The sequence below is a fragment of the Salmo trutta genome, chromosome 30 (assembly GCF_901001165.1).
Source record: "Salmo trutta chromosome 30, fSalTru1.1, whole genome shotgun sequence".
NCBI lineage: Eukaryota > Metazoa > Chordata > Actinopteri > Salmoniformes > Salmonidae > Salmo > Salmo trutta.
Window position 1 is genome coordinate 45,634,756 of NC_042986.1, and position 27,294 is coordinate 45,662,049.

The 27,294-nt window shown below is 44.9% G+C and overlaps 1 protein-coding gene across 1 annotated transcript; it reads right to left on the reverse strand.

The window, feature by feature from the left end:
• Window positions 1–6,955: 6,955 nt before the first annotated feature.
• vma22 (vacuolar ATPase assembly factor VMA22) lies at window positions 6,956–24,502 on the reverse strand. Its single transcript, XM_029724316.1, has 5 exons — window positions 24,187–24,502; window positions 20,173–20,276; window positions 15,843–15,943; window positions 8,128–8,316; window positions 6,956–7,342 (listed from the first exon to the last, which is right to left on the reverse strand). Exons 1-5 carry the CDS (start codon window positions 24,301–24,303, stop codon window positions 7,221–7,223), a joined length of 633 nt encoding a protein of 210 aa, XP_029580176.1. The 5' UTR covers window positions 24,304–24,502; the 3' UTR covers window positions 6,956–7,220.
• Between the last annotated feature and the right edge of the window lie 2,792 nt (window positions 24,503–27,294).

A 27,294-nucleotide genomic window follows, 5' to 3' on the forward strand; every position in this document is an offset into this window, starting at 1 on the left:
AGAAACACTTAAAATAAGGAAGGTGTTTTGTGTAGGCTTACCCTTGCGTGACGTTTTGATAACTGTGTAAGTCTCTTTCGGACAAGGTGACTTTTATCAATATATTCGCCTGTATTTACCCCCCAACAATGAAATGCTACTTAGCTGCTAATGTGGTTATTGTAAAGAACTATAAATGCCATCATGATCTGGACGAGACTGAACAATCAAGGTAAAGGTAAGAATCTCTGGATTAACTATCTAATGTTAGCTAAATTTAGTAATGAATAAACTGGCTACATTTCTATACATTAACAATTCTGTGAACTGTCTTGTACAAGTTTTAAATTGACACAATACCTGTTAGAGATGACCTGCAGGATCAATACCTGTTAGAGATGACCTGTAGGATCAATACCTGTTAGAGATGACCTGTAGGATCAATACCTGTTAGAGATGACCTGTAGGATCAATACCTGTTAGAGATGACCTGTAGGATCAATATCTGATAGAGATGACCTGCAGGATCAATACCTGTTAGAGATGACCTGTAGGATCAATACCTGTTAGAGATGACCTGCAGGATCAATACCTGTTAGAGATGACCTGTAGGATCAATACCTGTTAGAGATGACCTGCTGGATCAATACCTGTTAGAGATGACCTGCTGGATCAATACCTGTTAGAGATGACCTGCAGGATCAATACCTGTTAGAGATGACCTGCAGGATCAATACCTGTTAGAGATGACCTGCAGGATCAATACCTGTTAGAGATGACCTGCTGGATCAATACCTGTTAGAGATGACCTGCAGGATCAATACCTGTTAGAGATGACCTGCAGGATCAATACCTGTTAGAGATGACCTGCAGGATCAATACCTGTTAGAGATGACCTGTAGGATCAATACCTGTTAGTAAAGGTGATGACCTGCAGGATCAATACCTGTTAGTAAAGGTGATGACCTGCAGGATCAATACCTGTTAGAGATGACCTGCAGGATCAATACCTGTTAGAGATGACCTGTAGGATCAATACCTGTTAGAGATGACCTGCAGGATCAATACCTGTTAGAGATGACCTGTAGGATCAATACCTGATAGAGATGACCTGCAGGATCAATACCTGTTAGAGATGACCTGCAGGATCAATACCTGTTAGAGATGACCTGTAGGATCAATACCTGTTAGTAAAGGTGATGACCTGCAGGATCAATACCTGTTAGAGATGACCTGTAGGATCAATACCTGTTAGTAAAGGTGATGACCTGTAGGATCAATACCTGTTAGTAAAGGTGATGACCTGCAGGATCAATACCTGTTAGTAAAGGTGATGACCTGCGGGATCAATACCTGTTAGTAAAGGTGATGACCTGTAGGATCAATACCTGTTAGAGATGACCTGTAGGATCAATACCTGTTAGAGATGACCTGTAGGATCAATACCTGTTAGAGATGACCTGCTGGATCAATACCTGTTAGAGATGACCTGCAGGATCAATACCTGTTAGAGATGACCTGCAGGATCAATACCTGTTAGAGATGACCTGCAGGATCAATACCTGTTAGAGATGACCTGCAGGATCAATACCTGTTAGAGATGACCTGCAGGATCAATACCTGTTAGAGATGACCTGCAGGATCAATACCTGTTAGAGATGACCTGCAGAATCAATGATTATCAAAACGTCACGCCAGGGTAAGCCTACACTAGACTTAGCCCTTATTTTAAGTGTTTCTGAAATTCCCTATGGGGAAAAATGTATTGTGGGAAAACCATTTTGGAACCATTTCCGTTTGACTGCTAGGTTTTATGGGTATTATGACACCTTCACTGTGGGGCTCTATTGACAGTGAAAGTCACTACTGTAAGTCGCTCTGGATAAGAGCGTCAGCTAAATGACTAAAATGTAAAAATGTAAATGTAAGTTACTGCTAATTTTGGGATTGTATATCGAGATCCACTGGCATCATTGGCGTAGGGTTAGTTGGACGTTTCTGACTGGTCTTGGCACTAGTCTTCCCTGTGGCTCAGTTAGTAAAGCACGGTGTTTGCAACGCCAGGGTTGTGGGTTCGATTCCCACGGGGGGCCAGTACAAAAAAAATGCGCGTCTGCTAAATGACTAAAATGTAAGGGAACGGGCAGTATCTCACCGCTTGGCTCGATGGGATATGTAGTGATTTTGCCAAGACATCCAGATATGTACACAGTCTTCTACCCTTAACCTTCTGTCAACTGACTATCATATTTATGTGGACACACATACTGATGCCAGATACTACCACAGACCCACACGTACCACCACAGACCCACACGTACTACCACAGACCCACACGTACCACTACAGACCCACACATACTACCACGTACCCCCACAGACCCACACGTACCCCCACAGACCCACACGTACCCCCACAGACCCACACGTACCCCCACAGACCCACACGTACCCCCACAGACCCACACGTACCACCACAGACCCACACGTACTACCACAGACCCACACGTACCACCACAGACCCACACGTACCACCACAGACCCACACAAACCCACACGTACCCCCACAGACCCACACGTACCACCACAGACCCACACGTACCACCACAGACCCACACGTACCACCACAGACCCACACGTACCACCACAGACCCACACGTACTACCACAGACCCACACGTACCACCACAGACCCACACGTACCACCACAGACCCACACAGACCCACACGTACCACCACAGACCCACACAGACCCACACGTACCACCACAGACCCACACGTACTACCACAGACCCACACGTACTACCACAGACCCACACGTACTACCACAGACCCACACGTACCACCACAGACCCACACGTACCACCACAGACCCACACGTACTACCACAGACCCACACGTACCACCACAGACCTCAACGTATCTTTACCCCTGCTACCTACATGTACAGTACCATTCAAAAGTTTGGACACACTTACTCAATGAAGGGTTTTTATTAATTTTCACTATTTTCTACATTGCAGAATAATAGTGAAGACGTCAAAACTGTGAAATATCACATATGGAATCATGTTGAAACCAAAAAAAGTGTTAAACAAATCAATATATTTTATATTTGAGATTCTTAAAAGTAGCCACCCTTTGCCTTGATGACAGCTTTGCACACTCTTGGCATTCTCTCAACCAGCTTCATGAGGTAGTCACCTGGAATGCATTTCAATTAACAGGTGTGCCTTCTTAAAAGTTAATTTGTGGAATTTCTTTCCTTCTTAATGCGTTTGAGCCAATCAGTTGTTGTGACGAGGTAGGGGTGGTATACAGAAGATTGCCCTATTTAGTAAAAGACCAAGTCCATATTATGGCAAAAAACAGCTAAAATAAGCAAAGAGAAACAACAGTCCATTACTTTTAAGACATGAAGGTCAGTCAACACGGAACATTTCAAGAACTCTCAAAGTTTCTTGAAGTGCAGTTGCAAAAACCATCAAGCGCTATGATGAAACTGTCTCTCATGAGGACCGCCACAGGAAAGGAAGACCCAGAGTTATCTCTGCTGCAGAGGATAAGTTCATTAGAGTTACCAGCCTCAGAAATTGCAGCCCAAATAAATGCTTCAGAGTTCAAGTAACAGACACATCTCAACATCAACTGATCAGAGGAGACTTCATGAATCAGGCCTTCATGGTCGAATTGCTGCAAAGAAACCACATTTACATTTTAGTCATTTAGCAGACGCTCTTATCCAGAGCAACTTACAGTAGTGAATATATACATTTCATTTCATGCATTTTTTTTTTTTTGTACTGGCCCCCGTGGGAATCAAACCCACAACCTTGGCGTTGCACACACCATGCTGGCGTTGCAAACACCATGCTCTACCAACTGAGCCACAGGGAAGACCACTAAAGGACACCAATAAGAAGAGACTTGCTTGGGCTAAGAAACACAAGCTGTGGACATTAAACCGGTGGAAATCTGTCCTTTGGTCTGATTTTTGGTTCCAACCGCCGTGTCTTTGTGAGCCGCAGAGTTTGTTAAGTCAAACGACACCGCTGGTCCTGCTCACACTGCCCTACTATATGCTTTGACCTCTTTCTCCCCTCTCTCACCAGATGAAATCTTGCGACTTGTGACGGCCGGCCGCCCAACAACCTGCCCGCTTGACCCTATCCCCTCCTCTCTTCTCCAGACCATTTCTGGAGACCTTCTCCCTTACCTCACCTCGCTCATCAACTCATCCTTGACCGCTGGCTACGTCCCTTCCATCTTCAAGAGAGCGAGAGTTGCACCCCTTCTCAAAAAACCTACACTCGATCCCTCCGATGTCAACAACTACAGACCAGTATCCCTTCTTTCTTTTCTCTCCAAAACTCTTGAGTGTGCCGTCCTTGGCCAGCTCGCTTGCTATCTCTCTCAGAATGACCTTCTTGATCCAAATCAGTCAGGTTTCAAGACTGGTCATTCAACTGAGACTGCTCTTCTCTGTGTCACGGAGGCTCTCCGCACTGCTGAAGCTAACTCTCTCCTCTGCTCTCATCATTCTAGACCTATCTGCTGCCTTTGATACTGTGAACCATCAGATCCTCCTCTCCACCCTCTCCAAGTTGGGCATCTCCGGTGCAGCTCACTCTTGGATTGCGTCCTACCTGATAGGTCGCTCCGACCAGGTGGCGTGGCGAGAATCCGTCTCGGCACCACGTGCTCTCACCACTGGTGTCCCCCAGGGCTCAGTTCTAGGCCCTCTCCTATTCTCGCTATACACCAAGTCACTTGGCTCTGTCATATCCTCACATGGTCTCTCCTATCATTGCTACGCAGATGACACACAATTAATCTTCTCTTTTCCCCTTTCTGATAACCAGGTGGCGAATCGCATCTCTGCATGTCTGGCAGACATATCAGTGTGAATGACGGATCACCACCTCAAGCTGAACCTCGGCAAGACGGAGCTGCTCCTCCTCCCGGGGAAGGACTGCCCGTTCCATGATCTCGCCATCACGGTTGACAACTCCATTGTGTCCTCCTCCCAGAGTGCTAAGAGCCTTGGCGTGACCCTGGACAACACCCTGTTGTTCTCCGCTAACATCAAGGCGGTGACCCGATCCTGTAGATTCATGCTCTACAACATTCGCAGAGTACGACCCTGCCTCACACAGGAAGCGGCGCAGGTCCTAATCCAGGCACTTGTCATCTCCCGTCTGGATTACTGCAACTCGCTGTTGGCGGGGCTCCCTGCCTGTGCCATTAAACCCCTACAACTCATCCAGAACGTCGCAGCCCGTCTGGTGTTCAACCTTCCCAAGTTCTCTCACGTCACCCCGCTCCTCCGCACACTCCACTGGCTTCCAGTTGAAGCTCGCATCTGCTACAAGACCATGGTGCTTGCCTACGGAGCTGTGAGGGGAACGGCACCACCGTACCTTCAGGCTCTGATCAGTCCCTACACCCAAACAAGGGCACTGCGTTCATCCACCTCTGGCCTGCTCGCCTCCCTACCTCTGCGGAAGCACAGATCCCGCTCAGCCCAGTCAAAACTGTTCGCTGCTCTGGCACCCCAATGGTGGAACAAGCTCCCTCACGACGCCAGGACAGCGGAGTCAATCACCACTTTCCGGAGACACCGGAAACCCCACCTCTTTAAGGAATACCTGGGATAGGATTAAGTAATCCTTCTAACCCCCCCCCCCCACCTTCCCCCCCAAAAATATATAGATGTACTATTGTAAAGTGGTTGTTCCACTGGATATCATAAGGTGAATGCACCAATTTGTAAGTCGCTCTGGATAAGAGTGTCTGCTAAATGACGTAAATGTAAATGTTGGCGAACGGATGATCTCCGCATGTGTGGTTCCCACCGTGAAGCATGGAGGAGGTGGTGTGATGGTGCTTTGCTGGTGACACTGTCAGTGATTTACTTAGAATTCAAGGCACACTTAACCAGCATGGCTACCACAGTATTCTGCAGCAATACGCCATCCCATCTGGTATGCGCTTAGTGGGACTATCATTTGTTTTTCAACAGGACAATGGCGCAACACACCTCAGGTTGTGTAAGGGCTATTTGACCAAGAAGGAGAGTGATGCAGTGCTGTATCAGATGACCTGGCCTCCACAATCACCCGACCTCAACCCAATTAAGATTGCTTGGGATAAGCTGGACCGCAGAGTGACGGAAAAGCAGCCAACAAGTGCTCAGCATTTGTGGGAACTCCTTCAAGACTGTTGGAAAAGCATTCCAAGTGAAGCTGGTTGAGAGAATGCAGAAAGAGTGTGCAAGCTGTCATCAAGGCAAAGGGTGGCTTTTTTATTTAACTAGGCAAGTCAGTTAAGAACACATTCTTATTTACAATGACGGATTTGTACCTTGTCAGCTAGGGGATTCGATCCAGCAACCTTTCGGTTACTGGCCCAACGCTCTAACCGCTAGGCTACATGCCGTCCCTTTAAAGAATCTCAAATATAAAATAGATTTTGATTTGTTTAACACTTTTTTGGTTACTATAATGTCTCCATATGTGTTATTTCATAGTTTTGATGTCTTAAATATTATTCTACAATGTAGAAAATAGTCCAAATAAAGTAAAACCCTTGAATGAGTAGGTGTCCAAACTTTGGACCGGTACTGTACATATCTACCTCAATGTATGTTTACCCCTATTAGCTACATGTACATATCTACCTCAATGTATGTTTACCCCTATTAGCTACATGTACATATCTACCTCAATGTATCTTTACCCCTATTAGCTACATGTACATATCTACCTCAATGTATGTTTACCCCTATTAGCTACATGTACATATATACATCAATGTATCTTTACCCCTATTAGCTACATGTACATATCTACCTCAATGTATGTTTACCCCTGCTACCTACATGTAAGTATAGGTAGCAGGGGTATACCTTGAGTATTTCTCTCTGCTAATACAGGTGTAATAAAGTTCACAAATACTGTGATAAAAAAAAGATGTATATTTGATTATTTCTATATTTTTTATTTATTTATCAGGGGTGCTGCAGCCCACTCAGCCTTTGTATGAAAGTGCACTACTATACTATGTGGGAGAGAGTGGCTGTGTATGCTAAACCATGATCTGGTCAGTCAGGTCAGTCAGGTCAGTCAGGTCAGTCAGGTCAGTCAGGTCAGTCAGGTCAGTCAGGTCAGTCAGGTCAGTCTGTCTGTCCGTCAGGTCAGTCTGGTCCGTCAGGTCAGTCTGGTCCGTCAGGTCAGTCTGTCAGTCAGGTCAGTCTGTCTGTCTGGTTCGAGGTCTGGCTCCTGATCTTCTGTTTCATCTGCAGCTGTTGTCTGGTGGTCAGGACTGCAGACTGGAGAGCAGCCATCTCCGCTGACAACTCTACCACTACAGGGGAGAGGGGGGGAAGGAGGGAGGGGGAGGGGGGGTGAGCAAAGAGAGAGGGGGAGGAGGGGGGAGCAAAGAGAGAGGGGGAGGAGGGGGAGGGGTAGCAAAGAGAGAGGGGGAGGAGGGAGCAAAGAGAAGGGGGGGCAAAGAGAGAGGGGGAGGAAGGAGCAAAGAAAGAGGGGGGAGCAAAAGGAGAGGAGGGGCCACGGGAGAGGGGACAAGGGAGAGAGGGGAGGAGGGGACAGGGAGAGGAGGAAGGGACAAGGGAGAGGGGGGAGGAGGGGTCAAGGGAGAGGAGGGGTCAAGGGAGAGGTGGGAAGAGGGGTCAAGGGAGAGGGGGGAAGAGGGGAGAAGGGTGGGGGTGGAGGAGGGGAGGGGAGAAGGGTGGGGGTGGAGGAGGGGAGAAGTGAGAAGGGGTGGATGGGGAGGAGGGTAGAAGGGAGAAGGGTGGATGGGGGAGGATGGAGAGAGTGGACGGGGGGAGAAGGGAGAGGATGAATGGGGAGGAGGGTAGAAGGGAGAAGGCAGAGAAGGGAAAACATTTATTTTTCATCCATACTGGAAGACGGAAGGCGACCCGAACTTGTTTCACCCATCCTACCAGACAGACCCTAACTTGTTTCACCCATCCTACCAGACAGACCCTAACTTGTTTCACCCATCCTACCAGACAGACCCGAACTTGTTTCACCCATCCTACCAGACAGACCCTAACTTGTTTCACCCATCCTACCAGACAGACCCTAACTTGTTTCATCCATCATATCAGACAGACAGTAGCCTACCCTGTTTGAATGAGGCCTGGGCCTGTTTCAGGGTCTGAGGCACCAGGATTCCAAACCACTTCAGTGGGTCCTGCTGGGGGTTGGGTTCAGGTTTGGAGGAAGGAGCCGTCTCGGTCTCTGTCCACGGATGCTTGTTGTCACTCTGGTCTATCTCTGGAACCTCCTGCGTCTTCACTCTTCTCCTCACACCTGTAGGTCCAACACACATACAGTCAGATGAGGGGTCTTACATGTTTTTTTTACATTCATTTAGCCAGAAAAAGCCCTTTGAGACCCAGAGTCTCTTTTTTAAACATTTCTTGTATTATTTATTTCACCTTTATTTAACCAGGTAAGCTAGTTGAGAACAAGTTCTCATTTACACCTGCGACCTGGCCAAGATAAAGCAAAGCACTGCGACACAAACAACAACACAGAGTTACACATGGAATAAACAAGCGTACAGTCAATAACACAATAGAAAAAAAAGTCTATATAGAGTATGTGTAAATGGCATGAGGAGGTAAGGCAATAAATAGGCCATAGTAGCGAAGTAGTTACAGTTTAGCAAATTAACACTGGAGTGATAGATGAGCAGATGATGATGTGCAAGTAGAAATACTGGTGTGCAAAAGAGCAGAAAAGTAAATAAAAACAATATGGGGATGAGGTAGGTAGATTGGGTGGGCTATTTACAGATGGACTGTGTACAGCTGCAGCGATCGGTTAGCTGCTCAGATAGCTGATGTTTAAAGTTAGTGAGGGAAATATAAGTCTCCAGCTTCAGCGATTTTTGCAATTCGTTCCAGTCATTGGCAGCAGAGAACTGGAAGGAAAGGCGGCCAAAGGAGGTGTTGGCTTTGGGGATGACCAGTGAGATATACCTGCTGGAGCGCGTGCTACGGGTGGGTGTTGTTATCGTGACCAGTGAACTGAGATAAGGCGGAGCTTTACCTAGCAGGGTCTTGTAGATGACCTGGAGCCAGTGGGTCTGGCGACGAATATGTAGTTAACACAGTGTCCAAAGAAGGGCGAGATGTACAGTCGTGGCCAAAGTTTTGAGAATGACACAAATATTAATTTTCACAAAGTCTGCTGCCTCAGTTTGTATGATGGCAATTTGCATATACTCCAGAATGTTATGATGAGTGATCAGATGAATTGCAATCAATTGCAAAGTCCCTCTTTGCCATGCAAATGAACTGAATCCCCCCAAAACATTCCCACTGCATTTCAGCCCTGTCACAAAAGGACCAACTGACATCATGTCAATGATTCTCTCGTTAACACAGGTGTGGGTGTTGACGAGGACAAGGCTGGAGATCACTCTGTCATGCTGATTGAGTTTGAATAACAGACTGGAAGCATCAAAAGGAGGGTGGTGCTTGGAATCATTGTTCTTCCTCTGTCAAATATGGTTACCTGCAAGGAAACACATGCCGTCATCATTGCTTTGCACAAAAAGGGCTTCACAGGCAAGGATAATGCTGCCAGTAAGATTGCACCCAAATCAACCATTTATCGGATTTATCAAGAACTTCAAGGAGAGCGGTTCAATTGTTGTGAAGAAGGCTTCAGGGCGCCCAAGAAAGTCCAGCAAGCGCCAGGACCGTCTCCGAAAGTTGATTCAGCTGCGGGATCGGGGCACCACCAGTACAGAGCTTGCTCAGGAATGGCAGCAGGCAGGTGTGAGTGTATCTGCACGCACAGTGAGGCAAAGACTTTTGGAGGGTGGCAAGAAGGGCAGCAAAGAAGCCACTTCTCTCCAGGAAAAACATCAGGGACAGACTGATATTCTGCAAAAGGTACAGGGATTGGACTGCTGAGGACTGGGGTAAAGTCATTTTCTCTGATGAATCCCCTTTCCGATTGTTTGGGGCATCGAGAAGACAAGGTGAGCGCTACCATGAGTCCTGTGTCATGCCAACAGTAAAGCATCCTGAGACCATTCATGTGTGGGGTTGCTTCTCAGCCAAGAGAGTGGGCTCACTCACAATTTTGCCTAAGAACACAGCCATGAATAAAGAATGGTACCAACACATCCTCCGAGAGCAACTTCTCCCAACCATCCAGGAACAGTTTGGTGACGAACAATGCCTTTTCCAGCATGATGGAGCACCTTGCCATAAGGCAAAAGTGATAACTAAGTGGCTCGGGGAACAAAACATCGATATTTTGGGTCCATGGCCAGGAAACTCCCCAGACCTTAATCCCATTGAGAACTTGTGGTCAATCCTCAAGAGGCGGGTGGACAAACAAAAACCCACAAATTCTAAGCATTTATTATGCAAGAATGGGCTGCGATCAGTCAGGATGTGGCCCAGAAGTTAATTGACAGCATGCCAGGGCGGATTGCAGAGGTCTTGAAAAAAAAGGGTCAACACTACAAATATTGACTCTTTGCATCAACTTCATGTAATTGTCAATAAAAGCCTTTGACACTTATGAAATGCTTGTAATTATACTTCAGAATTCCATAGTAACATCTGACAAAAATATTTAAAGACACTAAAGCAGCAAACTTTGTGGAAATTAATATTTGTGTCATTCTCAAAACTTTTGGCCACGACTGTATACAAAATGGTGTCGTCTGCCTAGAGGTGGATCAGGGAATCACCCGCAGCAAGAGCGACATCGTTGATATATACAGAGAAAAGAGTCGGCCCGAGAATTGAACCCTGTGATACCCCCATAGAGACTGCCAGAGGTCCGGACAACAGGCCCTCCGATTTGACACACTGAACTCTGTCTGAGAAGTAGTTGGTGAACCAGGTGAGGCAGTCATTTGAGAAACCAAGGCTGTTGAGTCTGCCGATAAGGATACGATGATTGACAGAGTCGAAAGCCTTGGCCAGGTCGATGAAGACGGCTGCACAGTACTGTCTTTTATCGATGGCGGTTATGATATCGTTTAGGACCTTGAGCGTGGCTGAGGTGCACCCGTGACCAGCTCGGAAACCGGATTGCATAGCGGAGAAGGTACGGTGGGATTTGAAATGGTCAGTGATCTGTTTATTAACTTGTCTTTCGAAGACTTTAGAAAAGCAGGGCAGGATGAATATAGGTCTATAACAGTTAGGGTCTAGAGTGTCTAGTAATAGGGGTTACAACAATGACAGCAGATAATTTTAGAAAAGAGAGGGTCCAGATTGTCTAGCCCGGCTGATTTGTACGGGTCCAGGTTTTGCAGCTCTTTCAGAACATCTGCTATCTGGATTTGGGTGAAGGAGAAGCTGGGGAGGCTTGGGCAAGTAGCTGCGGGGGGTGCGGAGCTGTTGGCCGGGGTTGGGGTAGCCAGGAGGAAAGCATGGCCAGCCGTAGAGAAATGCTTATTGAAATTATCGATTATCGTGGATTTATTGGTGGTGACAGTGTTACCTAGCCTCAGTGCAGTGGGCAGCTGGGAGGAGGTGCTCTTATTCTCTATGGACTTTACAGTGTTCCAAAACCTTTTGGAGTTAGAGCTACAGGATGCAAATTTCTGTTTGAAAAAGCTAGCCTTTGCTTTCCTGACAGACTGCGTGTATTGGTTCCTGACTTCCCTGAACAGTTGCATATCGTGGGGACTATTCGATGCTAGTGCAGTCCGCCACAGGATGTTTTTGTGCTGGTCGAGAGCAGTCAGGTCTGGAGTGAACCAAGGACTATATCTGTTCTTAGTTCTACATTTTTTGAAAGGGGCATGCTTATTTAAGATGGTGAGGAAATTACTTTTAAAGAACAACCAGGCATCCTCAACTGACAGGATGAGGTCAATCCTTCCAGGATACCAGGGCCAGGTCGATTAGAAAGGCCTGCTCGCAGAAGTGTTTTAGGGAGCGTTTGACAGTGATGAGGGGTGGTCGTTTGGTCACAGACCCATAGCGGACGCAGGCAATGAGGCAGTGATCGCTGAGATCCTGATTGAAAACAGCAGAGGTGTATTTGGAGGGCAAGTTGGTCAGGACGATATCTATCAGGGTGCCCATGTTTACGGCTTTAGGGCATCTAGCTTAGATTGTAGGACGGCCGGGGTGTTAAACATATCCCAGTTTAGGTCACCTAGCAGAACGAACTCTGAAGATAGATGGGGTGCAATCATTTCACATATGGTGTCCAGGGCACAGCTGGGAGCTGAGAGGGGTCTATAACAGGCGGCAACGGTGAGAGACTTATTTCTGGAGAGATACATTTTTTAAATTAGAACTCGAACTGTTTGGGCATAGACCTGGAAAGTATGACAGAACTTTGCAGCCTATCTCTGCAGTAGATTGCAACTCCTCCCTCTTTGGCAGTTCTATCTTGACGGAAAATGTTGTAGTTGGGGATGGAAATCTCCACATTTTTGGTGGCCTTCCTAAGCCAGGATTCAGACACGGCAAGGACATCAGGGTTGGCGGAGTGTGCTAAAGCAGTGAGTAAAACAAACTTAGGGAGGAGGCTTCTGATGTTAACATCCATGAAACCAAGGCTTTTTCGGTTACAGAAGTCAACAAATGAGAGTGCCTGGGGACATGCTGGGCCTTTCAAGGGTGATCTGGCAAAGAAGGCAGCAACAATCAATACATTACATAATTAAAACATACCCAATACAACAACATGATCCAGCCTAAAAAAAAGCATTTCCATTCCTCCGTAACAGAGTCTCCCATCATTATTTTAAATGCATTCAGTGGCACTAACAAGTATCCATAAGTTAACGATTCCAAGGCATAACTCCAAATAATTCAATATAAACTGATTTCTCAGTGCCATACTAAGTAATGCTACATTCAGAAAGTATTCAGACCCCTCCACATTTTGTTACGTTAGAGCTTAATTCGAAAAATGTATATATTATTTTATCCCCCTCATCAATCTACACACAATACCCCATAATGAAAACGCAAAGAAATATCACATTTACATAAGTATTCAGACCCTTTACGGAGTACTTTGTTGAAGCACCTTTGGCAGCGATTACAGCCTCGAGTTTCTTGGGTATGACTCTACAAGTTTGGCACACCTGTATTTGGGGAATTTCTCCCATTCTTCTCTGCAGATCCTCTCAAGCTCTGCCCGATCGAACATCTCTGGAGACCTGAAAATAGATGTTCAGCGACACTCCCCATCCAACCTGACAGAGCTTGAGAGGATCTGCAGAGAACAATGGGAGAAACTCACCAAATACAGGTGTGCTAAGCCTGTAGCATCATACCCAAGAAGACTGGCGCCCGGAGAGGATGGCTGACGTTTTACATGCTCCTATCTAACTGTGCTATTTTTTGCTAGGTTTTTTTGCGTTGTTTGTAACTTATTTTTTTAACTTGTTTTGTACATAATGTTACTGTCTCTTATCACCGAAAATAACTTCTGGACATCAGAACAGCGATTACTCACCTCAAACTGGAAGAAGCTTTTTCCTTTAACGAGTCCGACGAGAAGGATATACTGCTTTTCCGGGAACAGGCCCAGATCCCTGTCATTTGCGTGAAGAAAAGACGGAGAAAACGGGGGCGGAGGTCAGGCTGCCTTCAGAGAATTTGTAGGCGAGCGAGTAAACTCCCATTGCCATCCGTTCTATTGGCCAACATGCAATCATTAGGGTCTGTCATTATGATCAAGATTATCCTACCAACGGGACATTATAAACTGTAATATCTTATGTTTCACTGAGACGTGGCTGAACGACGACACGGATAATATAGAGCTGGCGGGATTTTCCATGCACCGGCAGGACAGAGAAGCTACCTCTGGTAAGACGAGGGGTGGGGGTGTGTGTCCATTTGTCAATAACAGCTGGTGCGCGATGTCTAGTATTAAAGAAGTCTCGAGGTATTGCTCGCCTGAGGTAGAGTACCTTATGATAAGCTGTAGACCATTCTATCTACCAAGAGAGTTCTCATCTTATTCGTAGCCGTCTATTTACCACCACAGACCGATGCTGGCACTAAGACCGCACTCAGCCAACTCTATAAGGTCATAAGCAAACAAGAAAATGCTCATCCAGAAACGGCGCTCCTAGTGACCGGGGACTTTAATGCAGGCAAACTTAAATCCGTTTTACCTCATTTCTACCAGCATGTCACATGGGGCGGCAGCGTAGCCTAGTGGTTAGAGCGTTGGACTAGTAACCGAAAGGTTGCAAGATCGAATCCCCGAGCTGACAAGGTATAAATCTGTCGTTCTGCCCCTGAACAAGGCAGTTAAAGGCTAGAGCTGCCGGAAAACTAATCCGGACGTTTATAAGAAATCCCGCTTTGCCCTCAGACAAACCATCAAACAAGAAAAGCGTCAAAACAGGATTAAGATTGAATCCTACTACACCGGCTCCGACGCTCGTCGGATGTGGCAGGGCTTGAAAACTATTAGACTACAAAGGGAAGCACAGCCGCGAGCTGCCCAGTGACATGAGCCAAATGCCTTTTATGCTCGCTTCGAGGCAAGCAACACTGAAGCATGCTGTTCTGGACGACTGTGTGATAACGCTCTCGGTAGCCGATGTGAGCGAGACATTTAATCAGGTCAAAATTCACAAATCCGAGGGACCAGACAGATTACCAGGACGTGTACTCAAAGCATGCGTGGACCCACTGGCAAGTGTCTTCACTGACATTTTCAACCTCTCCCTGACCGAGTCTGTAATACCTACATGTTTCAAGCATGTGAGCAAGACAAAGGAGCTGATCGTGGACTACAGGTAAAGGTGGGCCGAACAGGCCCCCATTAACATTGACGGGGCTGTAGTGGAGCGGGTCGAGAGTTTCAAGTTCCTTGGTGTCCACGTCACCAACGAACTATCATGGTCCAAACACACCAAGACAGTCGTGAAGAGGGCACGACAACACCTTTTCCACCTCAGGAGACTGACAAGATTTGGCATGGGTCCCCAGATCCTCAAAAAGTTCAACAGCTGCACCATCGAGAGCATCCTGACTGGTTGCATCACCACCTGGTAGGTCAACTGCTCGGCATCTGACCGTAAGGCGCTACAGAGGGTAGTGCGAACGGCCCAGTACATCACTGGGGCCAAGCTTCCTGCCATCCAGGACCTATATAATAGGCGGTGTCAGAGGAAAGCCCAAAAAAATTGTCATAGACTCCAGTCACCCAAGTCATAGACTGTTTTCTCTGCTACCACACGGCAAGCAGTACCGGAGCACCAAGTCTAGGACCAAAAGGCTCCTTAACAGCTTCTACCCCCAAGCCATAAGACTGCTGAATAGTTAATCGCTCTGGATAAGAGCGTCTGCTAAAATGACTTAAATGTAAATGTTAATCAAATGGCCACCGGACTATTTACATTGTACACTGTTGCTACTCGCTGTTTATTATCTATGGATAGTCACTTCACCCCTACCTACATGTACAAATTACCTCGACTAACCTGTACCCCTCCCCACATTGACTCGGTACCGGCGCCCCCTGTATATAGCCTCGTTATTGTTATTTTGTGTTACTTTTTATAATTTTTTACATTTGTTTATTTGGTAAATATTTTCTTAACTCTTCAAAAACTGCGCTGTTGGTTAAGGGCTTGTAAGTAAGCATTTCACGGTAAGGTCTACACTTGTTGTATTCGGCGCATGTGACAAATAAAGTTTGATTAGACTCGAGGCTGTAATCGCTGCCAAAGGTGCTTCAACAAAGTACTGAGGAAAAGGTCTGTTGGAAGGTCTGAATACTTTCCGAATGCACTCTATTGACCTATCCCTTTTAAAGGCCTGCAGTTGGCATATGGAGAAGACAGCCTACACTAGTCAGTGGTGCTCCATTACCCTCCTTGTCTTTAGGTCCAATGTCCTCCACCTGTCTCTCTTCAGGAGACTTCAGCGTCCTTCTCTTTGTCTGGAACTCGACCTCACCACTCTCCAGAGTCCTATGACACACTAGCATCATTATTATCCCAGATATACCCTCTACCACACAGTACACAGAGTTGATAAACAGACATGCCTTGGAAGTTTGAGTTCACTGAATGGTGAGAACTGACAGCCTAAATAAAGTTGTATTGTATAGATGTAGCTAAGTTATAGTCAGGGATGCAAACTAGTGAGGGCCCAAAAAGGTGGCACTTTTTGTTTTGCAATGCGAAAAATCCCTGCTAGGGGGAAATGTAGGTTTCAACTAATTAAACAACAAAGAATATGATCTACATGATCAGTCTCTGTGTGTAAAATAAAGTGATTCATGTGAATCTAACTCACAGCTAAAAAATGTAAAGAAAGCAATCCAATGTTATTTGTTACCTAAACTTTACTGCAAATGACACTCAAGTCTTGAGAAAAAAACAATACCCTAATATTGCAGTTAACCATGACAGCCTTTATAATAGAACACTTGTTACCATCACAGCCTTTATAATAGAAGGCTTGTTACCATGACAGCCTTTATAATAGAACGCTTGTTACCATGACAGCCTTTAGAACGCTTGTTACCATGACAGCCTTTATAATAGAACACTTGTTACCATGACAGCCTTTAGAACACTTGTTACCATTACAGCCTTTAGAACGCTTGTTACCATGACAGCCTTTATAATAGAACGCTTGTTACCTTGACAGCCTTTATAATAGAACGCTTGTTACCATGACAGCCTTTATAATAGAACGCTTGTTACCATGACAGCCTTTATAATAGAACACTTGTTACCATGAGCCTTTATAATAGAACGCTTGTTACCATGACAGCCTTTATAATAGAAGGCTTGTTACCATGACAGCCTTTATAATAGAACACTTGTTACCATGACAGCCTTTATAATAGAACGCTTGTTACCATGACAGCCTTTATAATAGAACGCTTGTTACCATGACAGCCTTTATAATAGAACACTTGTTACCATGACAGCCTTTATAATAGAACGCTTGTTACCATGACAGCCTTTATAATAGAACGCTTGTTACCATGACAGCCTTTATAATAGAACTCTTGTTACCATGACAGCCTTTAGAACGCTTGTGACCACACACATATAAATATTGAATTTAGGGGAAAAAAACATCTTACGGTAGAAATAGAATGAAACAAACAGGCATTCTATTTTTGCTCTATTATAGTGGCCACTATAGTAGACACCGATCAAGTGCGCAAGGCTACATGTGTGCAAAAATAACGTTAACTGAGTAAAACATTTAATAATCCCCCCTCACTCACACACAAGTGTTACTGTCAAATTCAACAACGAAAGCAATATCTTTGGGCTACACTACACATTATTACATTGTACATTTTCTGCCTGTGGACATCTGTTCTACAACGTGCCAGCAGAGCATGATACCCTTTGTTGGCATAATTGATCTCAATCCCATTGAGGTCCCAGACGTGCTCAATGGGATTGAGATCCGGCTCTTCGCTGGTCATGGCAGAACACTGACATTCCTGTCATGCAGGAAATCACGCACAGAACGAGCAGTATGGCTGGTGGCATTGTCATGCTGGAGGGTCATGTCAGGATGAGCCTGCAGGAAGGGTAAACACGAATCCGAACATCAACACTGGTGAGACAAAACCACGACTCGTCAGTGAAGAGCACTTTTTGCCAGTCCTGGTGGTTAGGCGACGTTGTTGCCGGTGACGTCTGGTGAGGACCTGCCTTACAACAGGCCTACAAGCCCTCAGTCCAGCCTCTCTCAGCCTATTGCGGACAATCTGAGCACTGATGGAGGGATTGTGTGTTCCTGGTGTAACACGGGCAGTTGTTGTTGCCATCCTGTACCTGTCCTGCAGGTGTGATGTTCGGATGTACCGATCCTGTGCAGGTGTTGTTACATGTGGTCTGCCACTGCAAGGACGATCAGCTGTCCGTCCTGTCTCCCTGTAGCGCTGTCTTAGGCGTCTCATAGTACGGACATTGCAATTTATTGCTCTTGCCACATCTGCAGTCCTCATGCCTCCTTGCAGCATGCCTAAGGCACGTTCAGGCAGATGAGCAGGGACCCTGGGCATCTTTCTTTTGGTGTTTTTCAGAGTCAGTAGAAAGGCCTCTTTAATGTCCTAAGTTTTCATAACTGTGACCTTAATTGCCTACCGTCTGTAAGCTGTTAGTGTCTTAACGACCATTCCACAGGTGGATGTTCATTAATTGTTTATGGTTCATTTTACAAGCATGGGAAACAGTGTTTAAACCCTTTACAATGAAGATCTGTGAAGTTATTTTGATTTTTACTAATTATATTTCAAAGACAGGGTCCTGAAAAAGGGACGTTTCTTTTTTTGCTGAGTTTAGTTAACATTTCACACAGATTGCTAGGGTCCATTAAACAACTAACACGTTAATACTTGAGGAACGGCAAGGAATCGTATACCGGTTAATACTATAGCGAATTGGTTAGGTTACTAACGTTAACCTTGGCGTGACCCTGGACAACACCCTGTCGTTCTCCACTAACATCAAGGCGGTGACCCGATCCTGTAGGTTCATGCTCTACAACATTCGCAGAGTACGACCCTGCCTCACACAGGAAGCGGCGCAGGTCCTAATCCAGGCACTTGTCATCTCCCGTCTGGATTACTGCAACTCGCTGTTGGCTGGGCTCCCTGCCTGTGCCATTAAACCCCTACAACTCATCCAGAACGCCGCAGCCCGTCTGGTGTTCAACCTTCCCAAGTTCTCTCACGTCACCCCGCTCCTCCGCTCCTCCGCTCTCTCCACTGGCTTCCAGTTGAAGCTCGCATCCGCTACAAGACCATGGTGCTTGCCTACGGAGCTGTGAGGGGAACGGGACCTCCGTACCTTCAGGCTCTGATCAGGCCCTACACCCAAACAAGGGCACTGCGTTCATCCACCTCTGGCCTGCTCGCCTCCCTACCTCTGAGGAAGCACAGTTCCCGCTCAGCCCAGTCAAAACTGTTCGCTGCTCTGACACCCCAATGGTGGAACAAGCTCCCTCACGACGCCAGGACAGCGGAGTCAATCACCACCTTCCGCAGACACCTGAAACCCCACCTCTTTAAGGAATACCTAGGATAGGATAAAGTAATCCTTCTAACCCCCCCCCCCCCCCCCCCCCTTAAAAGATTTAGATGCTCTATTGTAAAGTGGTTGTTCCACTGGATATCATAAGGTGAATGCACCAATTTGTGGGTCGCTCTGGATAAGAGCGTCTGCTAAATGACTTAAATGTAATGTAAATGTTAACTCATCTGATGTTGTAACGTTTGCTAGCTAGCTTTCTGACTTTATTGTTTGAAAATGAGCTGGCTAATAAACTAAATGATTTGTTCAGCTAAGTTGGCTAATGTTGCTCAACATTACTCTTGTAAGCTGACAGATAATTGGATCCAGCTACTATAGCAAGATACTAAACAATGCTAACAATACTTTTTCCACCACACTTCCTCCCTCACCTCAAACTTTCCAAATGGAGTTCGCTTCATCACCCTGTTCGTGGTCAGGCTTCTCACCTACCTCTTCGTTATCGTTCAGGGACGTGCTGCTGTAACTGGCAAATTGGTTCTCTTCTCTCTTCAGTCGGGTGCTGCATTCTGTTGTTATGTGAATGACTGGCTGAGCCTTGGATACAGCAGCCAGTACTGCTCCAAACGCAGATCACTGGTTCCCTTACAGCCAGTACCGCTCCAAACGCGGATCACTGGTTCCCTTACAGCCAGTACCGCTCCAAACGCGGATCACTGGTTCCCTTACAGCCAGTACCGCTCCAAACGCGGATCACTGGTTCCCTTACAGCCAGTACCGCTCCAAACGCGGATCACTGGTTCCCTTACAGCCAGTACCGCTCCAAACGCGGATCACTGGTTCCCTTACAGCCAGTACCGCTCCAAACGCGGATCACTGGTTCCCTTACAGCCAGTACCGCTCCAAACGCGGATCACTGGTTCCCTTACAGCCAGTAGCGCTCCAAACGCGGATCACTGGTTCCCTTACAGCCAGTACCGCTCCAAACGCTGATCACTGGTTCCCTTACAGCCAGTAGTGATCCAAATCCCACCCCCAAACGTTTCTCATCAGATCTACACGAATCACGTAAGTCACACATTTTGGATTCAAAACGGAGAATTTCGCTGAAAGGCGACTAGTTTGCATCCCTGGTTATAGATGGTTTATAAGGTTAATACAGTCTTTGGCTAAGCGCATCTCCTTCGTACCTGGTGTGGACTCGGACCAGAGGTTCCATCTCACTCCCATACTGCAGAGCAGACACCTGCTTGTTGCCCATCGAATACCTCGCTTTGGACATGGAGAACCATCCCTGTATCACGAGCAGACAGACAGACAGACAGACAGACAGACAGACAGACAGACAGACAGACAGACAGACAGACAGACACAGAGAGAGAGAGAGAGAGAAAGAGGACACACACACACACACACTCACACACACACACACACACACACACACACACACACACACACACACACAGACACACACACACACACACACACACAATGTAAAGCCACAATATAAAGCCCCTGATCAAGACATCAAATGTTGGGTCTAATGGGTCTAATGACATTAAACTCCAGCAGTCAGAGTAATTGAGAGACGATTTTAAAACATTGATAAATACACTGCTGGAATCTGGGAAGCAGTGTGTTGTTTCCGGTCCATTTCCATCCCCACGCTACACGGATATGGTTTTTAGTCGTATACGCCAATTACACACCTGGCTAAAGGGATACTGCTACACGATGGGAATTCCATTTGTGGATAACTTTGCAGCTTTTACAGACCGACCAGGTCTATTTCTTCGGGACAATTTACATCTTAACAGGTATGGCTCCAGCATCCTCTCCACCAGCATGTCTCTTACTCTTGCCTCATGTAGAGCCTCTGATACCTGACGTTGTGTATTTTCGGGGGTTGACTTTTGGGATTGTACGCTCCCCTATCAGACTACGTTCAATGCTCCTCTCCCAGTTTCATTAATTAGTCCCTCAATTGCAAATATGGAACAAACTACAGTTAACAACCTTTCTGCAATTCCTAGATTATTGTCCAATCACCGTATTGCGAATACTACTCACATGCAGAGAGGTATTGTTAGTAGTAATCTTGTCCCCATAAAATTGAGCTCTGTCAATAGCTCGAAAATGTTTTATTGCTCATCCAGTGCAGCTTCAGGTGCTACCTTGGATACCCCATCTGATATGAATTCCTGTAGCAATGGCATTGGAATAATTCATTTGAATGCTAGAAGCCTGATACAAAAGTTGGACTTTATTGAAATTTTGGTCTCACAATCAAATGTTGACGTATTGGTTGTATCTGAATCGTGGCTGTGTGATTCTGTGCCTGATTCAGATGTTCAGTTTATTGGGTACAATATTTATAGAGCTGATAGAGTTGGTAGAGGTGGTGGTGGTATCGCGATTTATGTAAAATGCTGCTTAAATGTTTCTGTGTCCACATCAACCTCTGTCCCAAAGCAATAGGAATGTCTAGTTTTAAATTTGGTACTTGGTAATAATGCTCGTTTAACTCTAGGAGGGGTATATCGCCCCCCCTCAGCTCCTCCTTGTACTCTATGCAAATTATCTGATATACTGTCTAATTATGCAAACTCTGAATTACTGATTTTGGGAGATTTTAACCTGGATTGGCTTTCACCAGTATCCGATAAATTAAAAGACATTTGTACTGAGCTAAATCTAACTCAGCTGATAACTAAACCAACCCGTCCCAACTTTAAGAACCCAGTAAAATCTACTCTACTAGACATTATTCTAACAAATACCCCCCATAAATACACAGCCAGTGGAGTTTTTGCAAATGATATCAGTGACCACTGCCCTATTGCTTGTATTAGAGATACCAGGCTGAAACACTCTGATCCCTGTATAATCTCTAAGAGAAATTATAAACATTTCTCACAGCAAGCTTTTACCCTTGACTTATATCACTCTGAGTTTTTATCCACTTGCTGCTTTCTGGACCCGGTTTTAGCCCTTGCTTTTTTCTCTTCTATTGTTACCTCTATGTCTGATAAACATGCCCCGCTTAAAAATCACAGAGTAAGAAACCGAACCAGAAACCGGCGAGGAAAACAGGTACTCCAGCTGATTGGCTGTTTTTTAGGCAATTGAGAAATAAATGTACTGCAGCTGTCAAAAAGGCAAAATCAAATTACTTCCTTAATGCTATGACAGATTCTGCAGGAGATCCTGTAAAATTCTGGAAAACCGTTAATTCACTGAAACGGGGGAATTCTGCTGTTTCTCTTCCTAAGCAAATTACCTCCGATTCCTGTATCCTAAGTGAAAAAAATGATATTTGTGATGCTTTTAATAAGCATTTCATCTCTGCTGGTTTTTTATTTGAAAGGAAAAGTGGCCATTGTGGCACTGGCCAGTTAGTTGATTTTTCGTCTTGCTTTTCAACCGTTACTCTGAAAAATGGTAACCCTGTTTTTAGTTTCCAGAAAATAACCGAAGCAGAGGTTCTAGCTGCCCTGTGTGCCATTGATACTAAGAAATCCTTAGGCGCTGACAATTTAGACCCGTTCTTACTTAAGTGTGCTGCACCTATCATTGCTGGTTCAGTGACACACATTTTTAATCTAACATTAAGCACAGGAATTATCCCTAAGGTTTGGAAAGCAGCTTTTGTTCTGCCATTACATAAGGGAGGTGACGGTAGTGATTTGGATAACTATCGACCCATCTCTAGGCTCCCTTGTCTGGCAAAGATCCTAGAATCTATAGTCAACAAACAGTTACAGTCTTTTCTTTCTGCTAACAGTATTCTTAGCACCAATCAATCTGGTTTTAGATCTAAACACAGTACCACATCGGCCACTATGCTTGTTGTAAATGATATTGCAAATGCCTTAGATGATAGAAAGCACTGTGCTGCGTTGTTTGTAGATTTGTCAAAAGCTTTTGACACTGTAGACCATGCTATCCTATTGAGTAAGCTGTCATCTATAGGAGTGGGCACGGATGCCTGCCGATGGTTTTATGACTATCTTAAAGATAGAACTCAGGCCGTCATGGTCGACGGGGTCAAGTCTGACTCCTTACAGTTACTTAAAGGGGTCCCTCAGGGTTCAATAATTGGCCCACTATTGTTCTCACTTTATATAAACAACATTGGTGATGATGTCAGATATTGTCAATTCCATTTATATGCAGATGACACAGTGATGTACTCTATTGCTCCAACAGCGGACCAAGCTTTAATGCAGTTGGAGTCTGATTTTAGGATACTACAGGGGTCTCTTTTACAGCTTAAACTTGTTTTAAACGCTAAGAAAACAAATGCCATGTTTTTTTCTAGGTCTAAACTCTCAGTTAGAAACACTTTTGTAATCACTAGCTTGGATGGTACTCAAATCAAACAGGTCTCTGCATAAAAATATTTAGGGATATGGTTAGATGATAGGCTTTCTTTTAAAAAACATGTTACTGAATTGGGAAAAAAGCTCAAATTCAAGATAGGGTTCCTTTACAGAAACAGGGCTTGTCTGTCCTTTGTAAATAGAAAACAAATTGTGCAGGCTACTTTTATGTCCGTTTTAGATTATGGTGATATTATCTATATGCATGCATCGGCAAACACATTAAAACCACTGGATGCTATTTACCATTGTGCACTCAGGTTTATCACAGGTGATAGTTACAAAACTCATCACTGTATCCTATATCAACATGTGGGTTGGGCCTCTCTATCTGTGAGGCGAGAGCAACATGCTCTCTTGTTTATTTCTAAAGCGCTTCTTTTAAAACTACCTCCATATATATCATCATTAATTTCCACTAGATATACAAATTTCAAAACCAGATCACAGATGTGGATTACATTAGAGACTCCTGCGGTCTCCACAGAGTTGGGTAGGACTGCCTTTAGTTCCTTTGCGCCTTATTTATGGAACAAACTGCAGATCCAACTTAAGTTAGACACTCTGGTGTCCCTTGCCCATTTTAAAAATGTTATGGAGGAGCAATATGATGTTGTCTGTGATTGTTTCTGTTGAATTGTGTCTTTGTTTTGTATGTTTGAAATGTTCTTGTCTGTATGCCTAAAACTGTATATGTCAACATGTTTACACAGGGCACAGCCGTAAAAGAGATCCAGGTCTCAGTCTGTTTTCCCTGTTAAAATAAAGATTAAAAAAAAGACAGTCTAGCCCTTGATACATCATGTAATTTCCATCCTATACCTGTTCTATTAAAGAGTTGAGTCTCTCTCGTTTCTCCTCCAGCAGCTCCAGTTGGTCCATAAAGACAAGCAGCTTTTTATCCAACAAGACACACTCTTCTTTCTCTGACAGACCCATCTCTCAATCTGTTTCTCTCTCTCCTACCGTCTCACAGTTCGACGAGCAGAGATCCCGGTGACTATCCCAACTTAAAACACGATTAAATAGTGGTATTCTTATAAACTAGGCGTTTGTATCACGGTTTGTTTGAAAGAGACAGTCGGAAAGCGATTGTTTACGAGGCTTCAAATGCCATTTCCGTTTTCTGGTCATGTGAGGGGATCACAAGCGGCACAAATGATGACGTCACGTCCGTATGGCGTTAAATAAACCTTCAAAATAAAAGCCCGCATTTCAAAACATTGCAATGTGGATAACTCATTCAAAATGTTTATATATATATATATATATATATATATATATATATATATATATATATATATAAGGTAAAAAGTTAAAGGTAAAAAAATATATATATATATATATATTTACCTTTATTTAACTAGGCAAGTCAGTTAAGAACACATTCTTATTTACAATGACAGCCTACCCCGGCCAAACCCGGACGCCGCCCGATGGGACTCCCAATCACGGCTGTTGTGATAAACCTGGATATGAGACAGGTAGTAAAGGAGGGAGACAGATTTTCTGCTGAGTTGGGCCTCTTCCTCTTTGACTTCACCAACGTAGTGGAGCCGAAACCAAATATATATATCATTTACTTATTTAAATGTGTATTTATTTATTTAAACCCATACTTTTTTAACAAACGTTAATCAAATAAAACCACCAACAGTTTGCTCATTGCGCTTGCTCTAAAATGGCAACTCTGCGCAAATGTGCATGTGACAATTTAATCTCAACAAGGAAACAGTCGGTGGTTGTATTCAATGTTTATTGAAAAAGTATGGATTCAGCAAACAAAGAAAGGCAACCGACTACAGAGGACAAACATAGGTACAAAGTCGGCGTTTCATAATACATTTATGTAGTATTGACCTTGGGCGAATTGATGTAGTCGGAGCTAGATTCCACAAATCCTGGTCTCTGCAATTCTGTGAACTATCTTGTGCAAGTTTTAAATTCACACAATACCTGTTAGCAAAGGTGCCAGCTAGAGATGCCATTCAGAAGCTTGCAGGGATTTGCAGTTTTGCATGATGTCTACTTTGATGCTAGTTAGTGTAACAGTGTATGTTCCGTCCCTCTCTTCGCCCCAACCTGGGCTCGAACCAGGGACCCTTGCACACATCAACTACTGACACCCACGAAAATTAGCGCGCACCACCGCTAACTAACTAGCCATTTCACATCGGTTACATTAGCATTTAGGAATCTTGGAGTAAATAGAGCAGAAAATATTGATAAAAGTCACCTTGTCCGAGAGAGATTTACATGATTATCAAAACGTCACTCCAGGGTAAGCCTACACAAAAAATAGCCCTTATTTTAAGTGTTTCTACAATCCCCTATGGGGAAAATGAATGGTCGACAAACGATTGAACCATTTCCCTGTTTGACCGCTAGGTTTTATGGGTGTTATAACACCTCCAATGTGGGGCTCTATTGGTGAAGTTCATCAGAAACTTCCTTCACCGTGGACTTTAGTCCGCTAACTTGTAAGCGATGTCATGGCGACGTTGGCTAGCCAAACTCATGCTTAGAAACACATCATGAAGTCTACTGGTAGTCTCAAGCCGAACTGTGCATGTGCAAGCTGTCAAATCAAAGGCAGTCCTTCTATATAACAGCCTGGTCTCATAGACTAGGCGTAACATAGTAAATGTAAATCCGGCTCACTCAAATTGGTATGATATGTTACGTTTTGTAAATCCGGATCACTCAAATTGGTGTGATATGTTACGTTTGGTATGGTTATATCAGACAGAAGATTACTTACGGCAAAAATCTAGGTAGGCTTGTTGGTCTGGGTGGATGGGTAGCTGTATAACGCGAACGTCTAGCAACCCGAAAGTCATCAAGGACAACTTTAGCTCATTGCTACTTTGCAACTACTTACCATGTTAGCTTACCCTAACCTTAACCATTTAACCTAACTCCTTTTATTTTTATTTAACCTTTATTTAACTAGGCAAGTCGTTTTACCTAACTCCTAACCTTAACCCTAACCTTCACCCCTAACCCCTAGCCTAGCTGACGCTAGCAACCTAGCTAACATTAGTGTTAGCCACCTAGATAACTTTGTAAAACATCATGCGAATTGTAATTATATGAAGTGGATGATGTACATCCACAAATTAATACATACCATACGAATCGTAACATACTTTTGGTAATGTAGTGTATGTGGACACCTGCTCGTCTAACATCTCATTCCAAAATCATGGGCATTAATATGGAGTTGGTCCCCGCTTCGCTGCTATAACAGCTGCCACTCTTCTGGGAAGGCTTTCCACTAGATGTTGGAACATTGCTGCGGGGACTTGCTTCCATTCAGCCACAAGAGCATTAGTGAGGGCACTGATGTTGGGCGATTAGGCCTGGCTCGCAGTTGGCGTTCCAATTCATCCCAAAGGTGTTCGATGGGGTTGAGGTCAGGACTCTGTGCAGGCCAGTCAAGTTCTTCCCACACCGATCTCGACAACCCATTTCTGTATGGACCTCGCTTTGTGCACGGGGGCATTGTCATTCTGAAACAGGAAAGGGCCTTCCCCAAACTGTCACCACAAAGTTGGTAGCATAGAATCATCTAGAATGTCATTGTATGCTGTAGCATTAAGATTTCCCTTCACTGGAACTAAGGGGCCTGAACCATGAAAAACAGCCCAGACCATTATTCTTCCTCCACCTAACTGTAGAGTTGGCACAATGTATTGGGGCAGGTAGCGTTCTCCTGGCATCTGCCAAACCCAGATTCCAGAGGCAGTTTGGAACTCGGTAGTGAGTGTTGTAAACGAGGATAGACGATTTTACGTGCTACACACTTCAGCACTTGGAGATCACATTCTGTGAGCTTGTGTGGCCTACCATTTCACAGCTGAGCCGTTGTTGCTCCTAGATGTTTCCACTTCACACTAACAGTTGACAAGCTCTAGCGGGGCAGAAAGT

Bases quoted from the DNA above. Each gene is read 5' to 3' on its own strand.
- vma22 (XM_029724316.1), bottom strand. From the start codon at position 24,303: ATGGGTCTGTCAGAGAAAGAAGAGTGTGTCTTGTTGGATAAAAAGCTG. The intron at 20,277-24,186 runs GTATAGGATGGA...CTCGTGATACAG, and splicing joins TCAACTCTTTAATAGAACAG to GGATGGTTCTCCATGTCCAA. The intron at 7,343-8,127 runs GTAGGCTACTGT...TCTCCCCTGTAG, and splicing joins CCAGGCCTCATTCAAACAGG to TGGTAGAGTTGTCAGCGGAG.